The sequence below is a fragment of the Oryzias latipes genome, chromosome 7 (assembly GCF_053564925.1).
Source record: "Oryzias latipes strain Hd-rR chromosome 7, Olatipes_Hd-rR_3.1".
NCBI classification, from domain to species: Eukaryota; Metazoa; Chordata; class Actinopteri; order Beloniformes; family Adrianichthyidae; genus Oryzias; species Oryzias latipes.
In genome coordinates, this window is record NC_136243.1 from 20,271,953 (window position 1) to 20,286,982 (window position 15,030).

At 37.3% G+C, this 15,030-nt stretch overlaps 1 protein-coding gene across 4 annotated transcripts in view; it reads right to left on the minus strand.

The window, feature by feature from the left end:
• The window catches only part of nkain4 (sodium/potassium transporting ATPase interacting 4), a 51,386-nt gene that overhangs the window by 34,236 nt on the left and 2,120 nt on the right, over positions 1-15,030 (minus strand). Inside the window, exon 1 of one of the 4 annotated variants that reach the window (XM_023956674.2) lies at positions 12,752-13,117. The exons of 2 other annotated variants lie outside the window; for them this stretch is intronic. In XM_023956674.2, the coding sequence (XP_023812442.1) occupies positions 12,752-12,805 (54 nt within the window). In that variant the 5' untranslated portion in view covers positions 12,806-13,117. Of the gene's footprint in view, positions 1-12,751; positions 13,118-15,030 lie in introns of those variants that run through there. One more of the 4 variants, XM_023956673.2, reaches the window with a different exon arrangement.

Below are 15,030 nucleotides of genomic sequence, written 5' to 3' on the forward strand. Positions count from 1 at the left end.
ATTAGGATCACTCTATTCTGCTTTTATTGGTGGCTAATCAGGTGTGCTCAAAGGAGCCAGAACAGCAAAAGGAAAGCACAGGGGGACGTATAATCACTGCTTCATCCAGATATCACACTCCATTTTCATCATCTCCTTCAATGTGACACTTTAAGAGTGATAAAAGAGAAGAGTGTCAGTTCAAACTTCATCGTTTAAAGGTAAAAAAGAAAATCATGTCAGTTAAAGATAAGAAACTATAATCTGCTGTGAGTGAGCGTCGAGCCAGAATTATAACCAAAATATATGACAGACTGTGTTGACTTGTTTTCATACAGATGTCAGTAATATTTCTGATGAAATGTCTGGTGTGACTGGTGACTGTTGTAAGCACACCCCTTCACTTTAATAAACCACAGCAGTGCCTCTCCTTTTGTAGGCATCTTAGATGAAAAGCCTAACATTTGAGAGACTGACTATGTCCGAATTCCTTCACTGCTCACCACATAGTGCACTAGTGTTTGCCATATTGTAGTGCTGTCCGAATCTACAATTCCAAAATCGAGTGCCCGAGAAATGTCCCAGAAGTCACTGCGAAAAGACAGTGTGCATCCTCACTAGATTGGTGAATATAGACCACAATGCATTGCATTTGAAAAAATTTTATTAAAAAAAAGTATCTAAATGTATTTTTTTAATAAACAATCTATGTTTTTTCATCTTTAAAACACATTGGATTCATAGTAGGACACTCATATCAACTCGATTTTCACTTTGTGAATTTGGTGATGTCATATTCCAGTTTAAAAAAAATAGTAGTGAGCATGGTGTCTGACTTGTTTTTAAAATCCAGGGCAGTAGATAGTCCCACACTATAGTTTTTTAGTAGTTGGGGATTAGAGTGGGTATTCGGACATGGCTGATGTGCCATCAGGATCTGTGTGTTTATTCTGTGACTTGAGGCTGCACGAGTCAGTTTTTTTCTGAGTTCACATGTATAGCTCTAAAATGGAGCCAAGCAGAAGAGGAGCAGAGATATGAAATGTTGCAGTGACACTTGTTCCTGAATGTTCTCGATTTCCCCCAAAAGGCACTCCAGCAAGTTTACTTTAATTACCTCCACATAAAACATTTTTGGGGTGGAACTTGATTTTAACAACGATTCGATTCATTTCAAAATGTGTGGTTGCCCATCCGATTCATAGCTGATATTGGTTCATTTTGAACAATCCGATTTGATCCAATTTACAGACCTAAAATCGATCCAGGACATCTTTAGCCAAATATATATAAACAAACAATATTCTCATTCATTCATGACTTTTCAACAAAAACATAAATGATTTTGGACCACATCCAAGTCCACCAGTGCCTACTTGGTACTGATTTGGAAAATTAACCATGAAATAAGGAGAACCTTCCATTATTCAAAAAGATCAATGAAAATAAAACAAATTTCACATTCTCAAACAGTTTTACAGGTGGGTATGGACTATATTTTTTTGCAGCTGATTGTCCAGGCTTGACATACAACCTGCAAAAAACCTTCTTCTGCTTTTTAGCACACTTCCCCTGTCAGAAATGATTCACTGCAGAGAGAAACAAGGAATTCAACATCCCTTTGGAGAAGGACTTTTCTCAGCCCGGTGTCTAGGAACTATAGGAGGATAGCAACAGTGTGAAACTCTTGAACAATGTCTTTGTTACTTTGTGTGCCAGGTTTGTCTGAGTTGTCTTTATTGTGTGACTCTCAGCAGACAGCAGATTACAGCTTGAAACCTTTTTGCGGTGACATTTTTTTTTTACCTCCTGTCCCAATTTTTTTTTATTACACTCCAATAATTGCTTGGTCTGTGTGAAACTGAACTGATTAATACCCACTGGTTCCAGCGTGTGTGTGTGTGTGTACGTGTGTGGCCTCCATCAGGCACATGGAAAGTGGAATAGATGGATGGCCTTCTGTGATGCTGGTCTTGCAAAACTGAGACAGGGATTAAGTGACGTAGCTCTTTTATGAACCACTTTTTTCTCCACTGTTTGATAAATGGGTTTAGCACTGAAAAGGAAACTCAGATGCCCCTCTGGGCACCGCTTACCTTTTCCTCTAACGTTACAGACATTGAGGAAACCACTGCCTAATTTGGGTGAATTGTGTATAGTTTTGGATTGCTTAAACAGGCTACCCGTCACTGCCACTGAGAATTAACCAATCTTTTTCGGAAAAATGTTTTCATTGATATCATAGAAAATTGGTTTAAGGAGCAATTCAGATGAAAGTTGTGTTTTTGGTGTTTTAATCATGTTCTTGTGGCATTGTTCTGATAATGGAGGACATTTCTTGAGAAAATTAGCTCAAATTGCCTTTCTGTGTATTTCTTCATTAGAATCAATGGATATCAGGAGCAGACAACAGAATACTATTGGAAAAAGAGCGTATTTGAGTTCTAGAAAATACGCTGGGCAGCCACAAGCTCCCTGCTCCGCTCCTTTCTGATGCATCCGCTTGCAGACAAAAAGATCCATGTTTTCCTTGTTTGAGCTGGCATCTGGTTTAAAACTGTACAGCTGGATAGCTTCAATATTGCTCACTATTTTTGTGGAACTGGTAATGTAAGGTTGCGGTGGGCTAATAGGAGACGCCATAAACAAAGACTTTTAAGAAACAGGGAGAGGAAGGGGAGGCTGGATTGCTTCGCCCCAGCCACAGTTTAGAGGTGATATATTGATGATCTACTGCCGCTCTGCAGAAACTATGTTCTAGAAAAGGACACAGGTTTTTTTATTTGGGCTAAAAACGGCAGAACCATAGTTAAATGACCACCGGGAACACTTTTAAAATAGATCAAAGGATGATTGACTTTGTCAGATTTGCTTCTTTAACTTCATTTGATGACATTTCTACTAGTTTACTGCTATGTTTTTCCTATCTCTCTTTGAGACCGGTTTAATCCATGTTTTTCCGATCCTATCTTTTGTTTTCTCTTTCTTCTTCGTATCATTTGATACCACCCCACCCCCTTATCAAGGCCTCTTTCTTATGTCAGAAGAGAAAGAGCCCTTCTACTATGAGTCCATTAAATCTGAGGGTCCGGTCAAAACCTCATTCTTTGATCGTCAATGCCCCACCATAATTAATCTAATAACATGGCGGGAGTGGGGCAGAAGACTTTGGTATAGAGTTGCAAATGAGAACAGCACAGTGGAAGGCTGTTATAAATGCAAGGATCAAAAATACACATTTTGAACAGTTTTATCATTGTTATTGTTCATTTTATTTTATTATTTCATAATGCTAAGAAGAAATAAGAGAACAATGGCCAGGGCAATCCACACACGAAAGTGTGGATAGAGCATTTCAACCCTTGTGCTATCTTAGATGACCCCACCCTTGCATTGATGTGTTATCCCTACCATGACAAAGGTGGAAAGATTTCATGTAATCCATGGACACCAGTGAGGTTCACAAATCATTGGAGAAAAAAGGTTCAGAGCACAGTCTTGTGGGTCTAGATGACCCAACTCCCAATGTTACAGTGCCTAGGATAGCACAAGGGTTACCCAGTCAATTCACCATCCCCTCCTGTCCTTGATTTAACAAAGAGCTGTTTAGGCTTTGCCCATATGAACCAGTGTGTAATTTACTGTACATGCACCACTGGAAATTCCCATCAAAACCAGCAAACAGCTGTTAGCAATTTGCATTCTGCTTTTCATATCTGAGACATTACATGGATTTTTTTCATCATAATGCCATCTGACTTGAATTTTTACTCATCCTGAGAGAAGCTTTGCTGTCTATTCCCTTGATTACACAACATCTTTCAAACTGTTCAAATGCTTTCAAACATTCAACAGTTGCTAGTGAAACTGGGACTAAACAGAAAAGTTGAGCAAAATTTCATTGAGACAGATTTGCATTGCAGCCATTCAATTCAATGTGATCTGTCAAGATAGTCATCCCAGCTGCAGTGCTCCCAAAGCAATTTATTCAATGCCACACTATAACAAATGACACTGGTGGAACCCTTGGAATGGAAAGAGAGAAATGGGCTTGAAAATAGTTCGAGTTTTATCTCCATTATGGCTTAATATTGCGCTGTCACTGATGTGGAACACACACAGACGCACCAACACAAGCCTGTGCATGGATGGGAACACACACATTTCATGGCCCAAGGTTTTCTCCATAACCACAGTATTAATGGTGTGTTAAATTGAAGACATTAAAATGGCCAACAGTAGTGAAAAGGGACACGTGGGACAGATTGGAAATAGGCTTTTCCACAAACACACATATTCTTGTTAAGCCATGACCAGCTTGCATTGCATGTCATAAGCAGTTATAATCCGTAGAATGTAGAGGCGAGGTTCTTACCTGATTCATGCATACAATCTTTAATTTTTGGCAGATTTCTTTTTTTCAATTAAAGTTTAATGACCCGTGTAAGAAGAATCTTTCAATTAGCAATGAGCTCCGTGCTCATCAGACTTTAAACTTCCACTCTGATCATCTTTCCTCTATTGTAAAAGCGTTTTCAGTAGTCTTTTAACTATGATTACCGGTATGCTGTTTTTCGCCAAAACTGAAAAATCTCTGTTGTGATTTAGGACATTTCTGCAGAGCGGCAGTAGTTTACAAGAAATTCACCTCTGAGTTGTCGGCAGGACTGCTGGCACGGAGTAACCCCGCCCCTTACCCCTCATCCACCTGTTTGCAGTCTCTCCCACTACCTTACAGTCCCTCACAAGCCCAACCAGCTGCAAAAAAAAACGGGGAGCAATATTAGAGTTATCCAGCCAAACAGTTTTCTGCAGGGAGGGAGAGCAGAGCAGGGAGTTTATGGCTTGCCATTGTAGGTTCTATTATCACAGCTACAGATTTTCTCTAAAAGTGTTTTTCGTCTGCTTCTGATTCACAACAATTTGAATTAAGAAATACGCAGAAATTCAATTTTAAGCTTAATTTTCTTTATATATGTCCTCCCTCATCAGATAAATTCTCCAAGAACATGTTAAAAACATATTTTCATCAATGGGTCTTTCAGCTCCAGAGTCAATCTTCATCTTTCATTTCTCTTGTCAGCAAGAATACTTAAATTTCCTTTTTTTTTTTACTTTTACTCATCTCCAGGTGTCCTTTTCATGAGCGGCTCTTTTACCTACAGGCTCTTCAGCTCCTTACTGTATACATTAAGGTTGCCATGGTAGCTCTGGTCTAGCAAGAGGCAGGGGGGAAGGTAAGGCACTGAGAAAATGAGGGGGACATGAGACACACTGACCTCTGGTCTCCAGGGTCATACTCGAAATTAAGGAATGGTTGACCTGCCACCACTCATCCGCTTTGTTTCCTTTTCTGTTTATGTTTTTTCTGTCTATGTATGTTTGGTCTAGTTTCTCCCCTAATTAGGCTGGAGCTCTATTGAGATTAATCTACAACCCAAACATGTTCTGACCAGCAGTTGGAGCAAATGGAGAAAAAATAAAACAAGTTCTGGAGAGAGAAGTACGGCAAAATCAGAGGGAAAGCACATGCAACACAGGTGCAACACAGCACTTCTTATGTTTAAGCACTCAGGTGGGATGATAGTTCCAGAGTTTTAAAAATAGAATATGTGCGTGTAGGTTTATAATAAAAAGTCACTTTGACCTCTGCCATAATCAACCTCCTTTGATGGGTCTTTGTAAAAAATGTTATCGCTAAGGTCAGACATGAGCTGTCAGGATCTGCTCTTCCGTGGAAGAGGGCTGGCCGGGCAGGGCAATCAACGCAGCCTTGGCCAAGGCCACAATCAGCAGAGAACACCAGGGGTCCATTTGATAGCTCCACCACACAAAGATGCACACTCACACGTGCTGAAGCTAATTATTTCAACCTGTTTAACCTCCAAATGGAAAAAAATAAAGACCTAAAGTCAATGGGGGACAAGGTCAAGACCTTCATTTCTGTGATCATCTGAGCTGTAGTGGCCAATGTTCACATTCAGTTAGAATCATCTGCTGTTCATCACACGTCCAAGTATCGGTACTGCATGAGTCACTATTTAAAACATCTAAAAAGTCTGGGGGACTTAATTGCATATTTTTACCTGTAAAAATTTTAATTCAGAAAAGTTAATTTTTGTCTTTTTTGTAGTTTGGATTTTTGCTAAATCAAAATTTTGAGAGAATCCACAATATGGCACTTCATCATTTTTATTAGGAGGTTAAAGAGAGAGGAAAATGCATTTTTTTCTTTCTGTACTTGTTACGTGTAACTACCTTGTTCCAGTTTATTTGATTGATTTCAGTGAGATGAGCATTATAAGATAATAAGTTTAAAGGAATAAGTGGAAAGTTCTTTTTTTCGCTTCTTTTTTTTACAATCCTACATACCATTAGTAATGATAATTTGGCAACTGTTCCTATTTAGATTTTTTTTTCAATAGGTCTTGTTAGAACTTGTTCGTTTCGGTAACGTTTTACAGTAAGAGTCCCTAATAAACCATTTATAAGACATTAACAAGCACTAATATTGTTTTATAAAGCTGCTTATAAGCACATTAATTAGCATTTGTAAATGTTTTACAACTGACTTACAAGTTTAAATAAGCTGTTTATAAATACATTAAAATATTCCTTCATAAACTACTTATAAGAAATTAACAAGCATGAGTAATGTGGTATTAAGCTGCTTATAAAGACATTTATTAGCATTTGTTAATCCTATTCACAAGCTATTCATAAATTGCTTGTATGGGAATAATAAATATATTAACAGTGTTTTTATTAACAGTTTATTGAGTATTTTGTAGCCCCCCCAATCTAAAGCGTGACCAAATATGGGGTGATCTTTACAAGCCTTTTTCTTCCATCAGCCAGACAGCGCCAAGGAAATAAATATAAATATAATTATCATCCAGGTTCAAAGCGGCATGCAAAAAAGCTTTGCACTAACACACCGACAAATATGTGACAAAAACAAACAGGTGTGTATTTAAATTTATGACAAATCAAATTTGAATTCTGCAGCTCTTACCAAAAACATTTACATATTTCTTATCTTACATCTTCTGGCAAAGAGCAAGATGTTTAAAGTGTAGCCACAACCACCAAACCCTGATCTATGCACAGTTTTACAGCCACACCTCTTTTTCCAGCTACAGTAATTCATCTTAATTACAGAAATGTGATTAGCATGAAATCTATGGACACACAACATAATGCAAATGAAGCATGCAAGCAGGTGCTGAAGAAAAAACTGAAGAAAAACTGCTGAGTTAATGTACATCAAGCACCTCTGAGCTCATGAATATTCAGAAGGAAATTAACGCTGCCATGAATTTGTTAATAGTGGGAACTGTGGGGATAATCTGACTAAAGCCTCTATCACATGAAGGAGATAAATTACATGACAAGGCAAAAATCTTTTTATTTCTTCAGTCACTAGGAGATTAGAAGGAATGTATAGACTGAATGATGCAAGCGAACACTTTGGGTACTTTTTATCTTTTTCTTTAAAGATAAAGATTAAGTCAAACTTACAGCTATGTTACAATAAACCTGATTAGGAATGTTTTTAATTAGTTGAAAAAATCATGTAAAATACATTACAGACTGTGAAAGGGATATTATAATCTAATCAAAGTTACAAATCAATATTTTAAGCAATTAAATAAGACTGTTTATAATTAACCTTTGAAGCAGGAAAATGGCAAAGATAAATTATGAGCTCCAGCTATGTTTAAGTCTAAAATCAGGGGCCATTTAGCCTTTCATGTCAGTCTTGCAATGAGAAAATAATCATGTAATCATGACATATACTTTATATGTCTAGTCATAAAAAGTATACCTTATACACTTATATAGTAGACATGGGATACCCTGTAATTTCCTGACCTAAATCTAAGAATAGCAGAGACAAAATCTAGAGAAAGGGACAAACGTTACAAGTTCTCTCAGACATGTTAATATCTAAGTCAATTCTTGCTCGTTTTAGTTTTACTGACTTTTTCACAAGGGAGAAAGAGGCAAAAAAGAAACACTTTTATAAAAGAAAACTTTACCCATGCCAAAACAAGTTGTTTTTTCTTCTCTGAATCTAGGCTCGTCATATTATAAGTTCAACAAGCTGCAGTTTCTGCCTGAAGGCTGTAATCCCCCAGTTTATACTAACTGAGAGGAGTGGGTGTGACTGACAGTGAGGGAGGGGGGGGGGGGGGTCAGGAAAAATAAAGCCTGTCTGTTTAAGGTTTTGTCTGTCCGTGCGGCCTGCACAACTTAAAGCAGTGCGTTTTCAGGGTCAGTTTTCAGTTGTGAGCTTGTTACCCTTGATCTGAGGGATAATGCGAACCTCTATGTGTGTGTTTGTGTGTGCTTTTCTGCACCCCCTCCATCCCATGACCCCTCTCTCTGCCTCTGTAGCTGCATTATCAGCATTCTGCATTACCATCAGCTCCATAAAGGACATCCTCTTTGTCGCATTCACCGATTCCCTTGATTTAACCAATGGAAAAACCTCTGCACCAGGTCAGCTTTAGGACAGACTTCTGACAATTCAACCTATTGCGGTAAAAATGAGTTTGCCTGTGTCTTGGAGTGCAAACAAATCATTACACAGACAGGGCTGACAGCCAAGGCTTGTTACTCTCTGGATCTGAAAGTCATCCAGCTCCTGTCTGCAATAGTTAGACTGCAAGTGAAGGAAGCAACTGAGGCATTCAATCAATAGAGGCTCATTATCCGCTGTCTTCTGTCTCAGAAAGATTTGTCCCATCACTCGGCCTGTTGACGAAGAGGGCACACCACAATTCAATTTTGGGGATGGCTGAGATGCCAGAAGAGGTTTTCTCAAAGCCCTCTCTCTGGATAATTAGCGCACACAGTGATTCGAAGTGGCTACACTCAAAAAAGGAAATTACCAGCCAATTAAGTTTACGAAAAAGTAACTTGTCATTTCAACTAGAAAATTTTATGTTTGTCCATTTAAATCCATTAATCCATTTAAAAGTTACTAATTTCAATCATGTTGATCCAACATGATATCATTAAATTGGACACATGAGTAATCGCAAGGAATTGTGGGATACCATTTTCTTTGTCTATCTGGGCAGATTGGGGTCTAAGTGTGAGTTTTTGGCCATGGGTTTTATTGTCTAGCTGTTTTACTCTGTTTTAACTAGTGATTTAAACTGTTTTGTTTATTTTTTTTTGCACCATGAGTTAAAGTTTGGTAGAGGATGATGACCAACCCCCTTGTGCGGTAAAATGTTAATGTTCCAATACTTAACGCAGTTCGCGGTATTTGAGCTTATGTCTTGTGATGTGGGACTTTGTTGGATATTTCATGTCTTTGATGTGAAAACTGAAAGACCCATTGGTTGTAACTTTGGCAAAATGTACCAATTACAAATGTATAAATAAAATTAAAGAAAAAAATAGAAATTTGAGTTAAATAAACTTAATTTGCTTAGGTGTGACCAATTGAAGTGATTCAATTAAGTTGGATCAACTTTTTTCTTTTTAGAGTGTGCAACAATATTAATTCAAAGTTGGGTGCAACTGCTGTATTTAAATTTGATCAACTTAAATGAATTAGTTTAAACCTAAATACATTAAGTTGACCCAACGTAAATACATTAAGTAGGACCAATATGATTCATTTTTGTTCAAGTAACGCAATCTAATCATGTGGAAATCCTTTCCATAATTTTTTTATGTTCATTCAAAGTGAACGTTTTTTGAGTGATATTTTTACATCAAAAGAGGAAGTGCTGTTTGGTTAACGGTAGTTTCACCCTAATAGAGCAGGGATAACCTGACTCATTGTGGATGCATGGGTTTACACCGAGAGAGCACAGGTATCCCTGATGCTGCTGCATGTATATTTATGAAGACATGGACACATTCAAACGGATGACCCTTCAAAAGGTCACACAGGGTTTAGCACCACCCCTCTTTGCAGGTTAGACTCATTAGTGTGGAGGTGGGTGTGTTTGTAAGCCTGTGTTGAAGCAGACAGGAAGTGTCAGGTCATCAAGAATTAGTGCCAGGGGAGAAAATGAAGCTCTTTGCCTAAGTCTTCAGGGACTTCTTTAGGCAAGCAGCTGACAGCTTTATAAACCTTGGAACAAATGCTTGACCTCTGTCTCTTTAATGAGACAAAAAGGTCCGAGGCCTGTAAAAGAAAAACAAGTGTAAATCTCCTCATGGTTCACGGAGCTCTTAAATAGTGGTAACACAGAAAACACTGTGTGGCATCCTACTACCCCTTTAAATGTTATAGTAATAAATTGCTGTAGCAAGGGGTTTTATGTTTAATGATCCCAAATGTGTCAAATGAAAATGAAAGATCAAAGACAAGAAGTTGGATAAATGACCTGCTCGTATCAGTAAGCCTGCTGTCACTCAGCTGATCCTGCGTTCTTCTGTTTGGGCTCACTAATGTAGCTGCTGATGAACTTTTTGTTTGATCCGCATGATTAACCAATCAGCGGCTGGTTAACAAGAATTTTTTACGGATTAATACAGTGGCAACACTTGTAGTAGAACAAAGATCACTGAAAATGCAAACAGGACTATCTGTGCATGCTAGGCACAGATTTGTTGATCCAAATCCTCATTGTTCTACAAGACAAACCATGATGCAGTTCAGCCTTTCAGCAGTAAAATGATTTCAGTAAGAGCTGCTATTAAAATGATATATTTTGTCTACCCCATGACACAAGGCAAAACAAAAGCATTAAACCATTTATATGTATGTACCATTGTCAATAAAGTTTCTAAAAAAAGATTAGGAAGTACTTTATATGACAAATCAATCATTTGAATTTCTCTGCCCCTTTGGAATATGCTAGAGTGTTTGGAGCTATTCCCTCTGGTGTCTGCATGCTGTTTAAGTTCCAACACAGAGTTCACAATGAGGAGCCTTTTCTACTCTCTCCCATAAATACTCCTGTGGGGAAAATATGTCTGACCGGTTATCCCAGGAAAAACAACAAAGCAAAAAGAACATTATTTCAAACAAACATTGTTTCACTACCTCGTAGCATGTCTTATTGGAACATGTTTGTTGAAGATATTGCATGGAAAGAGGTTTGGCAAACACCCAATACATTTTTAATCACTAATAAGGTTAAAGAAGTTTCTTTTAAGATTATCCATAGAATTTATCCAGCTAAAATGTTTGTTCAGAACAGATTTAAATTAAACATTGAGACACTTTGTAGTTTTGGTTGTAATTCCCCTGAAACAGTTATCCATCTTTTTTGGTATTGTCCCAAAGTTACGGTGTTTTGGCAGAAGATGTGTGTTTTTATTAATGATAAAATTGATTCTTGTTTTGTCTTATTTTGGAAAGATATCTTGTTGGGTCTAATATAAAAAATATGCAAAAGGACTCTTGTTTACTTTTAAATCTTTTACTCATTTTGGCCAAATTCCATGTTCATAAATGTAAATTTTCTGGTAGAAAACCCTGTTTCACTGTATTCCTTTCTGAATTAAATCAGTATATCAACAGTATTCGAAATTCAGAGAAGCAAAAAGCAATCAGAACATTGTCTGTATGTGATAGATTCAGTATTTCTTCGTAGAGTTTAACCCCCTGGCTTATTTCTATTTCAATCCTTTTCCTCTGTATGTTACAGATGTGTATTTGATATTTGCAGTTGTGTTTTTTATTGCATACCTAAAAGTACATTCTTGTAAAATGCCATAATGTGCAATAAAGTTGAGTTAAAAAATTTGAATTTCTATGTAAATGTGTATTTCCGCATGGCTACTATGTTGGTTTTCTGTCTTTACTCATGAGAACTGAAATAGTAAGAAGCAAATGTATAGAAACTATGATAACAGTATAACATGACCAGAAAATGCAGTTTTTATATAGAAAACTAAAACTAATGACTCACTATGTAAAATTAAACAAAATCTATTTAAAAATCTAAAAGATTAATTCATTTAAAAACAATTCGTTAAACAATCTCCTTTATTTAAACTGTTTCCTTTTTGGTTTAGGTGAACAATCCCTTCAAATACAATGTTTCCAGCTCGACTGTGTTCGAGTCTGTCTTAACTTCTTAAACATGACATTTTCTTGAAGGGCCACTGAGGATGAGTGAGCTCACCTTTAATGCCGTCATAAATAACATGGTAGGAGTCTGACAAGTAAAGCCCACTCAGTGATAGTGGAAAGGACAAGCAGAAGCACCATCATCTGTGAAATGTCACAATGCACACTCCACTGACGTGACCCTCAAACACTACAAAAACACATGAAAAAACTATGGTGGATCTGTTGGTAAAGAATGAAAACATCTGAAAGTTACAACCGGATTCTGCCTTTGCTTGATAATTTATTCCTAATGCGACAAATGAATGCTTTCGATCATGTGTAATAGGTTTTTAATAAAGGGAAACAACAATAACTGCATTAATGTGTGTTGTGGCGGTTGTTATTTATCAGTGCAGGACACAAAGAGCTGCACTTGCATCTTCATCCACCAGTTACTCCTGTCTGCTTGTGACGGGAGTTCAGTTCTTCAGATTCAATACAATACATTTTCTGCTCCCATAGAGAACTTTTCCAAAGCGGAATTAGGATTTACAGGAAAAATGAAGGAAAATGGTGTTAGGAGGACTTTGGGAATTCTACTTTTACAGTAAAATCTGATATGGGCAGCTTTCTTGGTGTGTTCATACAGTAGTTTAATTTCCATTCCTTTTTTGTGTGAAGTTTCTCTCTGAGTTCTTTTCTTTGGTTAATGATAAAAACCGCAACAGAGAATCTACTCACCAACTGTAAAGTGCAAATGAAGATGAGGGTGCAGCGTCCGCTGCAGCAGCCCATTGTGTCAACGCTGGAAAGGCAGGGACTCCGGAAGACTTGAATGGAGTCTGAGGAGCTCTCCCTGTGACTCAGTCCAGACCCAAACACCGGCTTCTTCCCATTCTCCTCTCTTCCTCCTTATTGATGTCCTCTTTCACAGCCGCTCCTCTCCGGATGGATTTGTTTACCTCCGCTCCGACCGGTTGCACTTGAGGTGACTGGCTGGGAGGATGGGTGCAAGCCGGTGCGTAAAAGGAGGAGGAGGAGGAAGAGGGAGGGTGGAGTGGAGGGGCTCCGGCTGGTGACGAAGGGTTATTCAACCGGAGAGGAGATGACGGCTTGAAGCGCTCAGTGGAAAAAATGCGCATAAATTAAAATGCCTGTGACTGACAGTTCCGTTTTTACATGCTGGACCAGCTTTTACATAAGTAAAATGTTTTGTTATTGTTGTTTTTTTAGTCACAGATGGTCAAAAAATTATGGTTTTCTATAATGGCAATCATTTTTATTTGATTTGCCTTTTTACTTTTTGGATATGTATCTGTTTTGAAAATGAGCTTTACTTTACCAGGACTGTTGAGAGGACTATTTTTTAAGCTTCTTTTTGTAACCTATTTTACTTTTTTTTTTATCAAGAAAAAGAGTTTAAAAACAATTTGTTCAAAAAAAATATTGATTGGAAAAAAGAAAATAAAAAATACATACAAACAAAGACGACAAAACAAAAATAATATTAGAGACAACAACTGAAACAAAATTCACATAATAATTTCCATTGACAGAACATAACACATTTTAATAGCCCAGGTGTCAAAAAAGCATTAAGAGCATTGCTAAACTTAGAATCAACCCACAAATTAAATATTTACAAAAAGGACTATGACTAATACTTTATTAGGAGTGCTATTTTTAAAATTTCTGTTTGCACAACATTTTTTTTTTACTTTTAATTATAAAATAATTAAATGTTTTGAGTTTCAAAACACCTTTAATTACCAAACATTAATATTCAAATTGCATTTTTGCATTTCAAATAAAAAAAAGGTCAGAAAATAATCTCCACTAAGAGAAATTAGACATTTTAAAAGTTCAGATGTCAACAAAAGCATTAGACACATTATGGAGACTGTAAACACTAAAAATCTGAATCAATACACAAATAAATATTCACAAAAATGACAAATTCAGTGGGGGTAAAAACAATAATGCAAATCAAAAATGAAAAGAAAGGTGTTTGTTGCCATCTAGTGGCCTTACCGGGTATAATTTTAAAATGACCTCATCCCATGAGAATTCAGAAATATTACAGTACACTTATTAAAATTCACACAGTCACGCGATTCACCTTTAACTTAATATTTTTTCTATATGAAAAAAAAACCCTGCATTTTTTAAAATGACATAAGCAAAACGAGTATTTTGGCACACAAGACCATCTCTCAGGCTCCCTCCACTCTTTTGCCTTTTTCCCTGGCAGCGCACCGATGCGCCTCACTCCTCCCTCATCCACAGCGTGGTAAATGTTTAAAGCCGCGGTTGCCTGAATGGGGGGAACCTTTCACTTCTCCTTTCATCACTCGCTCCCCTGTTCTTCTCCTCTTTTAAAGTTCCGCTCCTCTTCCTCCGCCCTGCCCACCTGCATCCAGCTGACCCAGAAAGAGCTCCGCCCTCACCCCCCAAAATAACTGCGGGCTATTTCTGGATGTTGCTGCATATAGTTGTATACATATTTTTTTATTTAAATTTGGGGGTTTTCAAAAAGTAATGACGAAATCAAATAATTCAGAAAAAACATTCAATAACAAAATGTTTTATGCATCAACCCGCATGAGAAAAAAATGCCAATAAGAGTTTTTGTTTCTGAAAGATTTTAGAGGGCGTATATTAATTTTTCTCCATGTAGAGACTGATATTCTTAAAGTACACAGTAGGTGGAGGGCAAATTTGTCAGGGTTAATAGTAAATGGTAACTACTTCTAGACTTCTAAATGATAAACAGACTGATTTATCTGTCTTAAGGTCTTTGAAACATTTGTCCTCAGTTAGAAAAAAAAGATGTGGGTCACGTTTATGAAAGCCAGCCCTTATAAAATGTGTGTTTTGAGTCAAGCTTAAATATGGACAGGACAAGACCATCCTTATAGCATCTGAATGGTAAATGCATGCAGGGGACTTCTGAGTTTCTAGTGTTCAATAGTGACACACCACAGCTAAAGGTACAAAGGGAAGCCAGTGGGGACATTCTG